At 44.6% G+C, this 17,305-nt stretch overlaps 3 protein-coding genes across 10 annotated transcripts in view; 2 read left to right on the top strand and 1 right to left on the bottom strand.

Moving 5' to 3' along the window:
* LOC117646926 overlaps positions 1 to 17,305 on the top strand; it is a 47,235-nt gene that overhangs the window by 11,206 nt on the left and 18,724 nt on the right. The gene's annotated exons all lie outside the window — the stretch shown is intronic.
* On the top strand, positions 169 to 15,348 carry LOC117646913. 8 transcript variants are annotated; one of them, XM_034388259.1, is made up of 11 exons: positions 169 to 291; positions 593 to 765; positions 1,812 to 1,973; positions 6,640 to 6,723; positions 7,881 to 8,078; positions 9,513 to 9,712; positions 11,531 to 11,699; positions 11,798 to 12,020; positions 12,538 to 12,763; positions 13,557 to 13,803; positions 14,974 to 15,348. In XM_034388259.1, exons 3-11 carry the CDS (start codon positions 1,899 to 1,901, stop codon positions 15,034 to 15,036), a joined length of 1,485 nt encoding a protein of 494 aa, XP_034244150.1. In that variant the 5' UTR covers positions 169 to 291; positions 593 to 765; positions 1,812 to 1,898; the 3' UTR covers positions 15,037 to 15,348. The 8 variants fall into 8 exon arrangements, with proteins under 8 accessions (XP_034244150.1, XP_034244143.1, XP_034244148.1 ...); XM_034388252.1 differs by having other exon boundaries at positions 170 to 291; positions 13,551 to 13,803; XM_034388257.1 differs by lacking the exons at positions 169 to 291; positions 593 to 765 and adding an exon at positions 815 to 890 and having other exon boundaries at positions 13,551 to 13,803.
* On the bottom strand, positions 2,882 to 5,925 carry LOC117646923. Its single transcript, XM_034388290.1, has 5 exons — positions 5,703 to 5,925; positions 3,997 to 4,080; positions 3,707 to 3,909; positions 3,324 to 3,615; positions 2,882 to 3,248 (listed from the first exon to the last, which is right to left on the bottom strand). The coding sequence occupies exons 2-5, from the start codon at positions 4,053 to 4,055 to the stop codon at positions 3,107 to 3,109; spliced, it is 696 nt and encodes a 231-aa protein (XP_034244181.1). The 5' UTR covers positions 4,056 to 4,080; positions 5,703 to 5,925; the 3' UTR covers positions 2,882 to 3,106.

The raw sequence follows: 17,305 nt of genomic DNA, 5'->3' as shown, positions 1-17,305 counted from the left end.
TATCAGTGTTTAAAACTCAAATTCTTACCACGCCCTGTGTCAAGTCTCAATGCACCTATGGCATTGATTTGAAACATCTCTGCCACCTGGATCCATTGAAAGTAATTCGCAAGGATTTGTAAGTGTATAAAGTAAGAAAACACGTGTATGCAAGTTTGATTGACTTTGTGATTTTTCTGCTGCACTCACATATCCCAACATTTACTTTCAAAGGACTGTTATCTTTTCTGCTACCGGAGACGCAAAACGCCGAAACTCACAGTTTGACTTCCTACTCGTCTGAGTATACTGGTAAAACTAAAGCGTAACTCTATGCTTGAGTCAAGCATAGGGTTACGCGGGGTAACGCTTGAAGACGTTACGCTTGAAATTAAGCATTCTCTGGAAATTCCCCCATGCATTTAGATAGGGGGAATCTTGGCGGATGAGCCTTTAACTCTTGATTTCAAGCGTAAACTGATTACGCTTGAAAACAGAGGGTAATACTACGCTTGAGTTTTACCAGTGTACGCAGGACAAGCGTGCGAGGAAGCTCTGGCGTTGTTTCTTTTCTTGAATCCTAGATATTATGAATGAGTTATCCTTCTGACAGAGTAGAGACCCGTGACGCACTTGAACCATAGTAACTTCTAGCCGAGCATAGAACCGTTCCCAAGTTGGGCCATCCTCCAGAGGACGTTGCGCGCGGCGTCGCGCCGTGCCTCCGCTCGCTCAATGCACAGTGCGCTTGGCAGTGCGTCTCAACAGATTGCCAACCTGCGTTCGGTAAGTCTCTTCCAACTTTCGTAAGGGCATCACGGGACACGCCCTTCCACGGCACTACCGGCTATCCTACCACAGGCATTGAGTATCGAGTATCGCAGAGCGCAACGCGAAAGGCGCGGGCAAACGTGAATCGCGCTACGCCAAGACGTGTCTCCTTAGTCGAAACCACACCTCGTGCTGCAACGGCGGCAGTGGCGATGTAGTAAACGAGAAATAGGAGGCATTCGCAATTTCCTGCCTGTCAATAGGAGTACCTGAAACTCCCAGGGAACTGTCCATGCCTCCTATTTCGAGGGGTCCTATTCAAAAGATCTTATCTGCGCGTTCCCCCCAAGACAATCTTATCTTAAACGCGTGCGGATTTCACCCAGTTTGACCAGTTGGGACACGTACGAGAGTTAGCGGAATATATTTTTACATGTACTTTTGGTTTTTTGATCTTTCATCTCCACATTTCAGTGAATTTTATCACAAATGATTTTGATTTGTAGCTGTATTAAATGATCAAACTGAGTAAAATTCACATGCGTTTAAGATAAGATTGTCTGGGGGGGAACGCGCAGATAAGATCTTTTGAATAGGACCCCTCGATTTGTCGCTTACTAGATCGGCTCTGCCGCCGTTGCAGCACGAGGTGTGGTTCCGACTGGGGAGACACGTCTTGGCGTAACGCGTTTCATTTTTCCCGCTTTTCGGGCTTCTTCGGCCGCGATACCTCATGCCTTAGGTAGGATAGCCGTCAGTGCCTTAGACGTGCGTGTCACGTGATGCCATTTTTCTTCATCTTTCTTTCGTCCCTCCCTTCTTCTTCGGCCCTTATAACTTTTGACAAACTATCATTCAGCCTTCACAATCATGCCCTTGAAGGGCGTAAACGATCTACGCCGTTTGAAAGGGCATTAAAATAATGCTTGAAAGTCCTATACCATTCATGCCCTTCCTAAGGACCTAAAACGATTTACGCCTTAAGGGCGTAACAGACTGTTTATGCCCTTAAGAGCGTAATTTTTATGCCTTTGTTTTACGAGTGTTCGCATTGCTTTTAGTTGACAGTGTCGTGGTGACCGCATCTCTACAGACAACGCGCCCCATCGCTTGAGTCGCTGCTAGTGCTACTTGAGTCCCTCGCAGCCATGCTGACTCGGCGACGTGCCAGGCTGCAAGGGGCGGCTCTTGGTGAAGAACAACGGCCCCCTCCTGTCGCAGCGGTGAGTACACAGTGTGTCTATCAGAATTGTACTGGTGAAACAAAGGCATTAAAATTATGCCATGTAAGGGCGTAAACGATTTACGCCCCCGTAACACTAAAAAAATCCGTATATTTGTACGGGAAATGTGCAGATGAAAACGGTATGGAAGTTCGGACAAAAGTACGGAACGTCCGTACTTGTTCCATAAGAACTTATGTAACCGGGTACGGTTAAAGAGTCAGAGTACAGAAGTTTCCTGGTAGGACAGACAGGCACGGACGGACAAGGCAAACTATTGCAAAGACATGTTTCTTGCTTTTTTCCGACTAACCTAACCACTCTAGAAATCTCTGGGAAATCTGAAATCTTGCCCCAAAAAAGGCCCAAAACAAGCTAATTTTGGGTGGAATATCGCTTTAAATTTTGCGAAATCCGAAGCCTTGAGAAATCTTGTGTCTGTCACCAAACATCCAATGTGATTGCCCCCTCGCTTTTTCTCGCAGTGAACGGCGTGAATCGTTAACGTCCTTCGGGAAGGGCATTCAAATTTTGCTCTGAAGTCCTATACCAACGCCCGTTCCAAGGGCATTAAACGATTTACGCCCTGGAAGGGCGTAAAAGAATGTTTGTGCCCTGGAAACCGTGTAAACGGTTCTAAAATAGAACCGGCATGACGAGTGTTTGCCGTTCAGGCCTCGTTGCACAGTGGGCTGAGGGAGCGAAATGTGACATTTAATTCGACTGTGGCCGAACGGATTGTGCTACAGCAGTCAAACTAGTACCAATCGATTCGTCTTGAGCCGCTCTATCGATCTGACTATGTGTCTAAATTTTCAGAGGAGGGGTTTCATCAAATAAGACCAAAAAGTGTTCATAAATTTATTTTAACATCTTATTGTTAACTTGGTACCCAAGGACAGGTCAAAATAAGTTCATCGCGACGAAAAAAAATAAAAACAAAATGAAATCAACAAAAAAGTAAATAATAACAACAAAAGTAATACTTAAATAAAGAAAAAAGGAACAAAAAAATTGTTTGTCACAGTTAACTATCACAGAAAAATAATAGAAATTGTCAGCAAAAAAGCTAATGTCATTTTAACATAAAAAAAAATTGTAAAGAAAAGTATAAACAAAAATAAGGTACGGATCTAGGAACTTTCAGTCAAAATGAGAGCTGAAACTTCGTCACTTTCACGTTCTTGGGTTTTCTTGGAACAACGACGCAGCGATGAAATTCGGGGGTCCGATGTTACAAGAAGTCTGTTAAACAGATCTTCCATCGTGCTCTCCCTGAAAATGCGATTACCTATTATAAATTCTTTCAAAACACACGTTTCAATAATGAACTTTTAAAAATAAACGTACCTTGAACATTTTCTGGTGAAGTGTTGGCGAAAGCTCCTCAGGTCTCTGTGGCGTGTTTCCTGTGCCTCCTCGGAAAGCATGCCCACAGGCAAGATAGATGTCTCAATAACTTCGGCGCCATGTATTAAAATCTTATGAATGCTCTGGGGCATGTAGTACCAAGAATAGGAGGCCACGTATACTTGATAAGTTTCTAGGGCATATTCTCTAAATTTTGCCACGTTAATCTCAGCACCACAGTTCAATGCACGCAGGATCACCGCAAAGCGGTGAATGAGGGTTTCATCAATGCCTGAAAGCGATAAGTATATATACTCTAATCAAATGCATTAAAGAACAGAGAAGCAAACTATGGAAAATAGACTTATTCGCTTTTGTAGTACCTGTGATGCGAGCTGTAACTTCGGGCTGACGGAAGAATCTCCTCGCCGTGTTGCCGTCAGTAGACGTCCCACTTCCGCCAGATCTGGGCTTGTCGATGATCAAGCCAGTCTCCTTCCTAAATTCCTCTTGAATGCGGAACTTTTGCTTAGTGACTTGGTCCTTCTGCTCCTTGGTTACGGCCCTCCACTGTTGGAAATCCAATCTAAAAATACCGGCAAGCAAGTGCATGAGAAATGGAAAAACAAATTTGGCACACTTCAAAAACTTCAAATTATTATATTAGTTTTACCTGTAGGCTATATGAGGTAAACATTCGCAAGCTCGAATGTAAGCATGGAGAGGAGCCATACCGTAAGCCAACCCAGTGGGCCTGCTGGGTTTTAAAAGCAGTTTTTCAAGTGAGTTCATTTCTTTGGGCGTCGCCCCACGAACATGACAGTTTGATGAAGCAGTCTCTTCCAACGTAGAACACACTTTTCCATCTACCATGGACATGACCAATATGTGGACCACTACTACTTCTATTCCTGACTTTGTTCTACATTTTGTTTCCTTTAAAGTAACAATTTGATTAGTGACATAATTCTTTTCGGAGTGCGTCACATCTGGAGTCTCCTTTAAGTTTTGCAGTCTGATAGGTCTACAGTTCTTTTTAGATCCAGGAGAACTATTTTCCCATATGGTTTTTTTGCTATCTGTGCCTTGGATAGCAAGAGGAACTAAAGAAGTTAGTAGAAAGTGAGAGTCACTACAATTGTCCGCAGAAAAGGTCTGCTTGTATGTGGAATGATCTGAACTCCCATCAAAGCCCCACTTTGAAATCATAGTTAATCTTGTTTCCTGATCACTGACTTCAACATCCATCAGTTTTCTCTCAGCTGTATGGTCCACAAGGGCTTGCAGTGTAACCTCAGCACTAGTTTCTGTTATTGAAATGGCCGTAGACGGCGGGCAAGCTGCAATTTTAGCTTCTCTTAGTTTCTCATAAGTGGGAAACATGTCTGACTTGGACTCGAGACTGGCATTCCTCAGGTCCTGATAGTTTTGTTTTGTTAAACCAGTGTCCAAAGATATAGCCAAAGCTTTATCTGGGCTCCACTTTTCAACTGGGGGATTTTCTCCTGTCAACGTTTTTAAAATCTCCTCTGCTTTTGGTGACTCGATGACTTTACCGACGACCTGCGCGGCTGCCTTTTTGCCACGGTCAAGGAGTGACCGCGACAGCGCGCCAGCCAGGGATTCGATGCAGTTATTATTGGCCAAGTCCCGCATTTTCTGCGCCTTGACTCGGTCTGAGAGGTTTGAAAACTGTTTGAGAGGAGGCCCTACTTTATTTTTTCTTGAGGGTTTTATTTGGGCTTCTGAAGACTCAAAAGAGCCCCCCAGCCACTGAGCTTCCTTCTGCAAAAAACGCGCAGAGTTTCTGTTCCACTTTCTCAACTTTTGAAGGAAGACGTAACAAAGACGCGCACAATCTTGCTGAAGGGTCCTTTTCACGGCTGTGCCTACATCTGGACATCGAGCAATGATGAACTGGAACACAGCCTTATTAGCATCTGAGTGACTCTTTCCTGTCCCACACTTTTCTTTCCATATTTGGTACAGCTCCAGACGAGAAACTGGGGCCATGTCCTAGCTACCCTACAAAACAGTAACATCCTATGTAAAATTTGTCGAACAGGAAGTGCAAGGCTAATCAAATCCCCACAAGTCTCCGCCCTCACCCCCAAACTCCTGCGTAACATGCGTAACAACCGTAACGGCCTGAATTTTTTTTAAATTCCGTTTTTCTAACTTCGTGTTTTCTATTTTTTTGCCGTTTTCAGACAAACTTTTAGGTCTTTACAGTGGATTACACATGCCATCGCTAGACACACTAAGATAAACTCAACCACAGCACTGCACAGAAAGTTTAAACTTGTCTAATAAAACTTGTCTGATGCGATGGCAGAGCGAGTACGCACGGACATGTCTCACGTAAACACTCAAACATACCTGTCCACTGTCCAGTGTCCCGTCTAGTCACTGCATGAAAATCTTAAACCCTGGAAACTTATATGCGCGCGTGTCTTCCTGATTTTTGCGGCGACGCGGTGGCAGTGGCGCGCGCAAGCAGCAGCGTCAACAGCGCCACCTGTCGTTGCGGCGGCGCTGCGAAATGACGACAGAGCTAGCTTTCGGCGCGTCGCAATCCGAGAGGAGCCTCGATGAGCCTTTGATAGAGTTTGGATCTTGTAGAGGAAGGTCCAAGGAACATTTTGGCGTATAGATCTCTTTCGGGACACGAAGGAGTCGCTTTGAAACTCAAATTGAATATTGGGAATAAATGAAAATTCACATATTTACCTAAATTTATAAATATGTGTCTTCTCACGTCACCAAGGCCAAAATGAGTCCACATTCAGTCTTCATCTCGAGTTGCATACCCAAACAATAGATTCTGCCGAAAACCGGGGTAAAAAATTTGCCCTGGCTGGTCGGAAAGGGGTTTGGGGAATGTGCAATTTTTGTGCTCCGCGGCACTAGCTCGGCAACCGTAAAAAACCAAGTTTTCGCGGGTAGTTTTCACTGTGATACGGCTAGGTTTTTGGGCTGCCATGTCCATTTTCTTCAAGAGTGGACCTTTCTGAACATTAACTCACACACAGCCAATCCAAAAAACGATTTTGAAAAAATTGTATTAAATGTCGTTTTTACGGATCTCAGCCCACTGTGCGTTGTGGTTTGTACAATTCTCGTTGTACTTTATACGACCCCTGTTGTACTTTTATTGTACGATTTTTGTTGTATTTTTGTTGTACAATTCACGCATTTTCTTCCGGCGGGGGAAAGCCCCCCCCCTCCCTGGGGTACATCCCTAGGTTTTAAGGGAACGCGTTAAGGAATACGAAATGAGGTAGGCTTAATCACATTGTGGTTTGACCTTTGCCAGGCCCCGATCGCCTCACTGAGTGACTTGTCCCTCGAACTGGTGTTTTCATTTCTGGATATTCCTGACCTCGTTCGGGCATCGCAGGTAAGGAGTTTTTTGACGCCTTGAAGGCGCACTGTTAATGTCCTTGCCCATAAAATAGCCCTTGCAAACAATTTTTCGTAACGAAAATTTAAGCATCTCCCTCCACTCTCATTCCAGGAACGTGACATCACGTTGAAACAAACGTGACAAAATGTCACGTTCGTTTGAATGTGAACGAGCTGATTTTTGGCCAATTCACACCCAAACGAATGTGATACAATGCTCAAACGAACGCGACATTTTGTCAACGTGATGTCACGTTCCTGGAATGAGAGTGAGAATGATCATAGTGCTCGCTCATTTAACACTGTTGAAGTAAAAGTCCTCTGTAAGATAGTTAAGACTCTTGTTTTCCCGACTGATCTCCATTATGAGCGCTGCGAAATCTTGTGTTCATTAGATGACAAAATCGTGGACGAAATTTTTATCTCGTGTAAATGATAACAATTTCATCACAAATTCATGATGGTTTTATCACAGTGCTTGTGATTTTTTTGCATAGTCGTGTGCACTTTAACACAGTGTCGCCAAGTTTTGAGACAGGTAAAAATAGGCGTGAAAGTGTCATCCAGTGACAGCTAAAATCTTTACAGCGAGTGTTGCCTCTTGTGCACACTAAATCCCTATGGGTAATTTTTTGTTCGTGGTCTCGCAATGCTAACGCGTTCTTTTCGTACAAACTTGTTCGCACGCACGAGTGTGTGCGATTCTGCGTACCAATGTGTACGCAAAAGTTGGTATGTTCAAAATTGTGTGCGACCACGTTCACGTTCGAAATCGTTCGAAGAAATGTGCTCTGCAAACTCAAATGTGTGCCAGGCACACACTTCCTGGTGCATGCATGGCAGGCACACACTTCCTGGTGCATGCCTGGCAGGCACACACTTCCTGGTGCATGCCTGGCAGGCACACACTTCCTGGTGCATGCCTCAGGCACACACTTGCCGCACCAGGAAGTGTGTGCCTGCCAGGCATGCACCAGGAAGTGTGTGCCTGCCAGGCATGCACCAGGAAGTGTGTGCCTGCCAGGCATGCATCAGGAAGTGTGTGCCTGCGAGGCATGCTCCAAGAAGTGCATGCCTGGCACACACTTGAGTTTGCAGAGTGGTTTGTGGGTTTGTTTTTCCTGGTGGCCCGACTGTGACTTGTTCCTGCAGGTGTGCACCCGTTGGCGTGACCTATGCTCCTCCAAGCGGCTGTGGTCTTCGCGCAGGCTCAATTGGTGGCGGTGGCCGCTTCGTGCGGAAGAGGAGCGGGCCCTGCGCGCGGTGCGTCTGCTGCGACGCACCCAGGGCGTCGTCCGCTACGAGAAGGTGATCCTCACGTTGGGGTCCTGCTTTTCGGTGTCCTTCTCGGTAGGTTCTCACTCTGTTCAAAACCATCAGGCACCAACTATTTTGCTATGCGAACGTATTGTAATAGGACGCAAATTATGAAGTAAACCGAAGTATATTCTTTGCAACCTTATGTTTGTATGCTCAAAATTCTTTGTTTACTGCGGCCAATAGCTATAGAAATTCCTGTAAAGTACTTGTGATTAATCTCTCTAGCCCTCTTGGCAATATTCTCCTTAGGACATTACTGTGTTCTACGTAGGTCTATACACTCTGCAAACTGAAGTGTGTACATAGTACAATCTTGTTCCAAGCACACTCTTATTTACAGCATACTTGCCAGGCACACAAAAGTAGAGTGTGCCTCGCATGTACACGCTAAATAAGAGTGTACCTTGCAAGTACACACTTAAATACACTCGATTAGTCCTATCTAAAAGCATGGGCCAGTTTAAGTGTACTTGCCAGGTTCACACTGAGAAAACCTTACAAACTATTTTGGGCCTTACAAAGAAAAGTAGTTTGTATAACAAAGTATTTTAAGCATACATAAGCTTACAAAGTAAATACTTCGTAATTTACGAACTATTTCTTCGTATAACAAAGTATTTTAGTTTGTCATATGTATGCTCATAATACTTCGTAAGGTTTTAAGAGTGCACTCATATTAAGCGTGTACATGCAATGTACACTCTTTTTTATCGTGTGCCTAGCAAGTATGCTGTAAATAAGAGTGCTTGGAAGCATGCTCTAATAAGAGTGTACTATGTACACACTTAAGTTTGCAGAGTACGAGGCATTTGCTTTACAACTACAAAGAAAATGAAAGGAATTTAGAAATACCTCCAACGATGAAGAAATCCTTTGTATTACGAAGGGTTTCGCGACATAGACGAACACTGTAAAAAATTCCGCACTTTTGTACGGAAATGGTGCAGAAAAATATAGTACGGAGGTACGAAGAAAAGTACGGAACGTTCCGTACTTGCTCCATATGAACCCATGTAAATGGGTACGGAAAAGAGTACGGAACGTTCTGTAGTTGGCAAGTACGGACGTTCCAGGCAAATTATTGACCAGACAAGTTCCGTACTTTTCCCGTTCTTTTTTCTCACAGTGAAGCATTTCTTCCTGTACACTCTAAATGTAATGGGACTTCTTTTGTCCCACGGTTTATGCAATTTTAAGCACATCCGACGCTGATACAATTTTGTTCCCGTCTGGTGACACATTTTGTCCGGCGCCAGCTGCAACTTGTACTTTCACTAGACAATTTGTCCAGCCTGGCGGACACAAAATTGCATCACCACCGGATGTGCTTAAAATTGCATAAACCGTAGGACAAAAAAAGTCCCATGACATTTAGTGTGTACGAGCGATACTGCGATGACTTCTTTTCTGAGAGACACAGAAGACGTTACGTAATATGCAAATGAACCCTTTCGGGATTTTCAGGAGGACGCTGGGACGCTGATGCTTTCAACCCCATCGTCGCTGATGGCACTACTTAGTCTCCGACATTTGGTCAAAGACCACGTCAAGACTTTGGTTTTGGAAGAGAAGCTGAGTCTGTTCACGGCGTTCGAGGCTCTGGCAGTCTGGGAAACGATTGCCAGCAAGACCTTCATCACCTGGCTGAGCATCACACTGTGCAGGTAAGTGTCGAGAGTGCACCGTATGGAAGGATGTCTCAGAGGTCAGAGACTTGCACACTAAATGTCATGGGACTTTTATTGTCCCACGGTTTATGCAATTTTAAGCACATCCGGTGGTGATGCAGTTTTGTGTCCGCCAGGTGGGACAAAAATTGTCGAGTGAAAGTTCAATTTGCAGCAGGCGTCGGACAAAATGTGTCGCCAGACGGGAACAAAATTGTATCAGCGTCGGATGTGCTTAAAATTGCATAAATTGTGGGACATAAAAAAGTCCCATGACATTTAGTGTGTAGTCTCTTTTTAACACGGAGGTGCACTTTTGATCGATCGGCGCCAGGTGGGTCTTTTATTTAGAAAACTGTAAAGAGGAGGCAGTTTTACTAGAAATTCATTTTGTGGTTAAAACTTCAATCACTATCAGATGGTTTGAATCCCAAAGTTGGAGGCACCAACTCCTAGTAGTTTCTGACTTGTGGAAGTTTATGTAAACGTTTATTTGTTTCTTACAAATTCTACCCATTTTGAAGGGAAAATTAAACTTTCCAAGAGCCTTGAGAGGCCATCTCTTCACACTGCAAATCCAAGTGTAAGATAGTCTCTCACCAATGAGAGACTGTGTCGCACTAGGATTCGTAGCGCAATCATTCGTAATCGAATACTGCATGCACTGGACTGATTTTGTGAAAGAATTCTTCGCAACCGACACTGTGGCAAAATGGTACAGAAAATTCTGTGAACAGCTTGTGGTAATTCTCCGTAGCCCTCTTATCAATATTCTCCGTAGGCTCTCACAGTATTCTCAGTAGGTCCGTACAGTATTCTCCGTAGGGCCCTTCAGTGTTCTCCATAGAACTATACAGTCTTCCAGTCTTAGACCAGGTCTTCCACGCAAAGAAGCTCTTACCCATAAATTAAGATACAAGTTCTAAAAAAAAATAAGTTTTTTTTTTATATTTTATTTTACAATGACGTTACTTTATTTTCTTACTTAGGTCTTATTTTTCAGAAATTTAGATATTTGGACCCTTTTGTTGTCATACAGAACTGAAGATGAACTTCAGTGCAAGGTGTTCTTTAAGAATGTATCCCCGCATTGCTCTTTATTTGAACGTTTTACTGAGTCTTCACTACTTACGGAACTACTTTCGAATCTGAACACATCAAATCAAAAGGGACTGCAGTAAAGCTGTAGATTATTTTACACTTACGGAGTGCAGATCTTACTGTGATGACGCAAACAGTTAAATCTGTAGTTCTTAGTCACTTTTGACTGCAGTTTCCGGACTACAGTTTTGTACTTCAGTTCAAACTACAGTCCAACTACAGATCCTTCCACCCCACTGTGGCAAAAAGCTACGGAAAATTCTGTAAACAGCTTGTGGTAATTCTCCGTAGGCCCCTTATCAATATTCTCCGTAGGCTCTTACAGTATTTTCTGTAGGACCGCACAGTATTCTCCGTAGGACCGCACAGTGATCTCCGTAGGACTATACAGTCTTCGAGGTCCTACGGAGAAGACTGTGCGGATTTACAGAGAATACTGTGCGGCCCTACGGAGAATACTGTAAGAGCCTACGGAGAATATTGAGAAGAGGGCTACGGAGAATCCTGGCAAAAAAATTAACAGGATTTTCCGTACCTTTTTGCCACAGTGCCGGGAGAAGACTGTGCGGTCCCACGGAGAATACTGTAAGAGCCTAAGGAGAATACTGATAAGAGGGTTACGGAGAGTCCTGGCAAAAAAATTAACAGAATTTTCCGTAGCTTTTTGCCGCAGTGGATGAACATTGGCCCTCATTTTCCCCATTGTGTTGTCAGGGCCAGCCCATTGCATGGGGTCGTCTTCGACTGGCCTGCGCGGGGCTCCCTCACCACCCTGTGGTTTAGTGTCCGCGACCATGCGCCGTTCGCGACGCTGTGCCGCCCGATTCGGTCGCTGCTTCAAGTCCATCGTGACCAGTTGGCGAGGGTTGACATTCGTTCAAAGGTAAGTTTTTTTTAACAGTGTGTACGCTTCACGAAAGGCGTAATACTACGCCTTAGTTTTTCCAGTGTAATGATACATGATTTGGTTTTTCTTTACAGGATCAGCAAGGCTTGCTGGACTTCCTGCCACCCCGTTTGCGTACTCTTCAGGCGGTAATTCTACCGTCCTTAATCCAAGTATTGAAGCCCCTCAAGTTTCTAGGCACCCTGTTCTTGCGCGCCCCGAGAGGTGAGGAAGAGGAGTGTCTTCGAGTCCTCGAAAAGATATTTCTCTTGCGTAACCTCTGGGAGCTTTGTCAGCTGGAAATCTTATTCCAACGAGGTAAGGACACTGCAAGAAAAAGTGTGGATAGTACAACAAAAGTATAACAAAAACTGTACAATAAAAGTACAACAGGGATTGTAGAAAGTACAACGAGAATTGTACAAACCAAAACCAGCCCTGGACTGCCCAGCACTCGTCATGCCGGTTCCGTTGTACTTTGTACAACAATTGTTGTACTTGAAACGTACACTAAATTCCAGATAAAAAATTTGCCAGAAATTTGTGTACTTTTGTTGTAGTTATTTTCTGCAGTGGACATTGGTTTTAAATTTCGTGAATTTGGCTCTAGTGAGCTTGGCCATAAGTAAGCCACACATTCACTCTTAATGCCTTACGAAGAAATTTCCCATGACACAAAGAAAATAGTGCAAGCACCCTTCCAAAGACATACGATTCACGCCCTGGCGTGAAAAAGGCTTTATGCCCTTAAGGGTGTGATTCTTATTCCTTTGTTTTACCAGTGCATTTCGAGTGTTGATTGAAAGTTGCTGACATCATGTTTTTTCCTGCGAAGGTACTTGCAGTGTTCACGATAGCTGGGAGGTCCTGGCCAACATACCGGGCAGGTTCCTGCGGTATGTCACCCTGCGCGGCGTGTGCTGCTCCCTGTCTGACCCGGGAGATGGTCCCGGTGCGCTCAAGGACCTTCTGACATCGCTGCCTGTGGTGCAAACGCTGAAGCTGGATGTGGAACCAGCCACTTTTCCACTGCACGCCCTGCTGCCACGCTCGACGGACGGGTGAGTACACTCCAAAGTTGGTAGGGTCAGGTGGGGTAATTATGGGACACGGGGTAAAAATGGGACAGCTGATTCTTAGTCAAGGTGTTGGCGGAATGAGCACCGCCAACGCGGTTAGTTTAAAATTTTAGGCTTAGTTAGATAGGCATCGGTTGGTCTGGACGACGCCACGACTTGTGTGTCGTTTCGCAATGTTTTCCGGCGGGCGTCCGGGCCGTGTTGACTTCAGTGAAGGGACCCCAGAGTGACCTATGCTCGGTCACGCGGACGGCTCTCCGCGTGGCAGGGTGTGCGTCACGCGCAGACTTTGAACGAAGGGCTGCCTCGCGCTGGCAGCAGCGAGCAGCGAAAATCCCTTCACTGAGGCCGGCACCGATGGTTAGCGTAAGGGAGTTTGTGCGCGGTGTCGTGGTAGCACTGCGTTATCGGCCAGGGTCGAAGGGCTGGAGCGCGGTGCTCCGGGGCACTGCGAGGACAGTCGAAGACAGAGCGTCAAAGTGGGTGGATGTGATTTGCCAGCATAGTCTTGTGGAAATATACATAAGTCTTATCAACCTCGTCTCATTCTTCATTCTAAACACTGGGGGCTCCCCAACAAAGGTTTGACATTTTGGAACGCTTGACATACCAAATGTGATGTTTTTGTTGAGAAAATAACATTTGCTAGGGCACAAGTTCTAAAATCTCGATTTTTCTTGACTAAGAATCAACTGTCCCATTTTTACCCCGTGTCTACCCCAACTGACCCTATGCCCCGAAACTGGGCCCCTCATGTGGGTGTCTGCAGCCGCAGCGCGGAGCCCCTGGCGCGGCTGCCCGACTCGCTGCGCCTCCTCACTCTGGGCGACGCGGACGTACCCGGCCGGCTGTGCGACTCGAGGTGGCTGCAGCAGCTGCGGCGCGTCATGGACGACGCCCAGAAGCTGCACGTCATACTGCAGGGTCCCTGTCTGCCCGCCAAGGGTGGCGGCGGCGCCCCCGGCAGAGGCCGCCTCTGCAACGCCGTCATCCTCCCGCACTCCACCAACCACTCCTGCCAGGTACCAATGCATTCCGCTAGTTTCGTTTGGTTGATCTGCGCCGGCAAGCTGAGTCAATTCTAGCTTACTGCCATCACTGAGAATCGAATAGTGGGGGGTGAGACATGACTGCCTCATCGAAAATGAGTGAGAATTAGACGTATTTCGGAAAATATAGGGCGATACTTCGGCGTGTCACCGCAGAAAGGGTTGACATTTCGATGCACTTTCTCCGTAACAAGGGTGATACACCGTTAAAAGGTAATATTTCGCCTCGGAAAACAACGGCCAGTGTCGCTGATGTCCGGCCTTTGTGATTTACCTTTGTGATACATTGTTGTATCGCCCTGTTTTCGGTGATACCTACGTTTGTGTAAGATCCGTTTTTCGGTGATACGTTTTTGTACGACCAGTTTTTCGGTGATACGTTTGTTTACGACCTTTCTTGTGATGTCACTTTTTGTATCGCCTAGAGTTGGTGCGATGTCTCTCTTTAAATGAGGTATTTTGCGATAGTGAAGAAGAGAAAGAAGAAGAAGCTGCGGTGGGGGTAGAACATCACAAACCCTCATTTGTTTGGCGGCTACACTGAGAATCCAAACGCTATGAGTATAGCGTCAATTGGTGCAATGCAAAAGCATTGCACATGAAGTGGAATGCCTCCCATTTCCCATGCATTAGCATGGGGCCTTTTCGGGAAGCATTGCACCAAAGGTGCAATATGGCTGTGGCATTGCACGTATGGTGCGATATCACAGCGCATTGCACCATACGTGCTATACTCATAGCGTTTGGAATCTCAGTGTATGATGGCCCCCAACCGCCCCCGCCCCGCCCCTCAAGCAGACGCACTGCCTAATCAAATGAGGGTTCATGTTCTACCCCCACCGTCGCATCTTCTTCTTTCTCTTCTTCACTATCGCAAAATACCTCATTTCAGTGCCGTGTCGATTCAGAACCATCCTAACTGCAGGATGTGAACAGCCGTATTTTAATTAAATCCATGCCGCCCACACACCAGATAACATTACTTGCCGGAGGACTTTTGCCGAAGAACACTTCATACCTCAAACAATTTTCTTCGGTTGGCAGCTGGTTGCGCTCCTGAGTCAGAACCGTCGTGGCTGGTTGTCGTCGCGAGAGGTTTATTCTATTTATTTTTCGTAACTGACTAATGCTTTATGCCCACAGGAGTGCCCGGCGAAGGTGAAAGGAAGTCACAGAGTGTACATCGGGGAATTATGTGATAAGTAGGTTAAGTGGGACAGTTACATTGTTTTTGCTACTCACTGTAAGAACGATCTCACCCTTTGTTCAAAAGTAATTTTAGGTAAAATTAGCACACCTGTGCATACACAATTAATTTCCAAAAATGTGTCAGACATTGTACGTTTTGTACATTATAGGTACTTATTGAGCCCAATATTTTAAATATTTTAATCTGTAAGTGATCAACATGAAATTATACAGCTATGTATACAGTCAATTAAATAACGCTATCAAAATTGTTGAAGAAATGTTTTATCCCTGTTACAATAAAATAAATTGTATACATTCTCTACAGAACATATGCCGTGGTTCCTTGCGTTTTAAATTTGTGATTCTCTATCTCCCTCTTTCTGACACCAATTTGACACCTGCTGAGTCCTGAAGTGCAACACTCGGCATCACTGCAAACGCAACGGCGATACTAAAGTACATTATTTGGCGATACAAATGAGTATCGCCAATAAACGGCCGTACGGAAAAGTAATGCCTTCAGAACGGCGATACAAGAAAGTATCGCCGAAATTTGGCAATACTTTTGGATAATGCCAAAACCACGGCATTAAGGGGGCTCATACATGTTAAAAGCACTTTTCTAAAAAATTTTTTTGATGTAGACGGACTAAGATTTTACAATTTCTGTGTTAAAATCCTTTTAGATAATTGAGTAAGCTTCATTTTGGCTTAAGGGAAAGTGACTTTGGACATTTTTTAGAGATTTAGTCGAAACGTTTAAAATTTTGCTTCTCGTAAGATTTTGTTCGCATACTTGCTCAGATCTGTGGGGGAAAAATCAGGGAGACTCATCCCCAGTAGTGTCATAGAATTGACTAGAATGGGCTTTATATCTGCAATAGTTTTCAAGAAAAAAAATAAAAACAATTTTTTAAACAATTTTTTAAACAAATTTTTCAACAAAAAATTGTTTTTATTTTTTTTCTTGAAAACTCTTGCAGATATAAAGCCCATTGTAGTCAATTCTATGACACTACTGGGGATGAGTCTCCCTGATTTTTTCCCCACAGATCTGAGCAAGTATGCGAACAAAATCTTACGAGAAGCAAAATTTTAAACGTTTCGACTAAATCTCTAAAAAATGTCCAAAGTCACTTTCCCTTAAGCCAAAATGAAGCTTACTCAATTATCTAAAAGGATTTTAACACAGAAATTGTAAAATCTTAATCCGTCTACATCAAAAATTTTTTTTAGAAAAGTGCTTTTAACATGTATGAGCCCCCTTAAACCAAGGCCTTGTCCTCTTGATTTGTTTGACGTTTATTGCCAAATCGTGGCAATACTCCCAAGTATCGCCAAATTTTGGCGATACTTTTGTGTATCGCCGTTTTGAAGGCAATACTTTTCCGTAAGGCCGTTTATTGGCGATACTCAATTGTATCGCCAAAAAAGGTACTAAATGTATTGCCTTTGGATTTACAGTGATCACTTCAAACACAGAACAAATATTCTTGAAAACTTTTGAAAACTACGGCGTAGCGTTAAGCTTCCGTTCGCTAAACGCACGAGGAAATAAAATAATAAGTATTCACATTTCAATACATTTACAAATTTAAATGTCGAAACCATGCAAATTAGGCTTACAGTGCTCTTGAACCCGCTGAAATGAAGCGTACAACTACGCTTTAGTTTTACAAGTGATGCGGCAGTACAATGGGTGGCCTACCCCGCCGGCGCTCCTGCGCTGTGGCGGCCGACACGCAGCCGCTGGGACCACAGTGCAAAGTGGGCTTGACGAACTAAGTGAGACCATCCGGCTTTGTGAGCGAGGCTCAGCAAAGGCGACTATTTGACCGCGCAGGTGCCTACACTCTCAGCCCGTTACAGACTTTTCCGCGTTATATACTAATTCGTTCACGTAAGAATAATACGAACGCCATTTCCGTAAGATACAAAGACTTTCGTGCAAATATATTACGGCACTGGTAAAACTGGAGCGTAGTTGTATGCTTCATGCAAGCATACAACTACGCTTGAAGACTTTACGCTTGGCGTCAAGCGTAGAGAAGAAATTCTCCCATGTATTTAGATAGGCGGGAGAGAGGCGAAAAGGAGAACTACGCTTGAAGCCAAGCGTAGTTCAACTACGCTTGAAGAAAGGCGTAGAATGAAAGCTTGAACGTAGGGTGTCTGAGCGAGGAATGCAGCCCAAAAAGCCTACACCTTTTCAGGAAAGTCGCTGCTTTGCTATCACACGTCAGTTGAATGCAGGGGCAGGATTAAAGATAAGAAAATGGGGCTT

The sequence above is a fragment of the Thrips palmi genome, unplaced genomic scaffold, assembly GCF_012932325.1.
Source record: "Thrips palmi isolate BJ-2018 unplaced genomic scaffold, TpBJ-2018v1 HiC_scaffold_2, whole genome shotgun sequence".
In the NCBI taxonomy this organism is placed as follows: Eukaryota; Metazoa; Arthropoda; class Insecta; order Thysanoptera; family Thripidae; genus Thrips; species Thrips palmi.
Note: the sequence above shows the minus strand (reverse complement) of the source record. Positions and strands in the feature narration are given on the sequence as shown.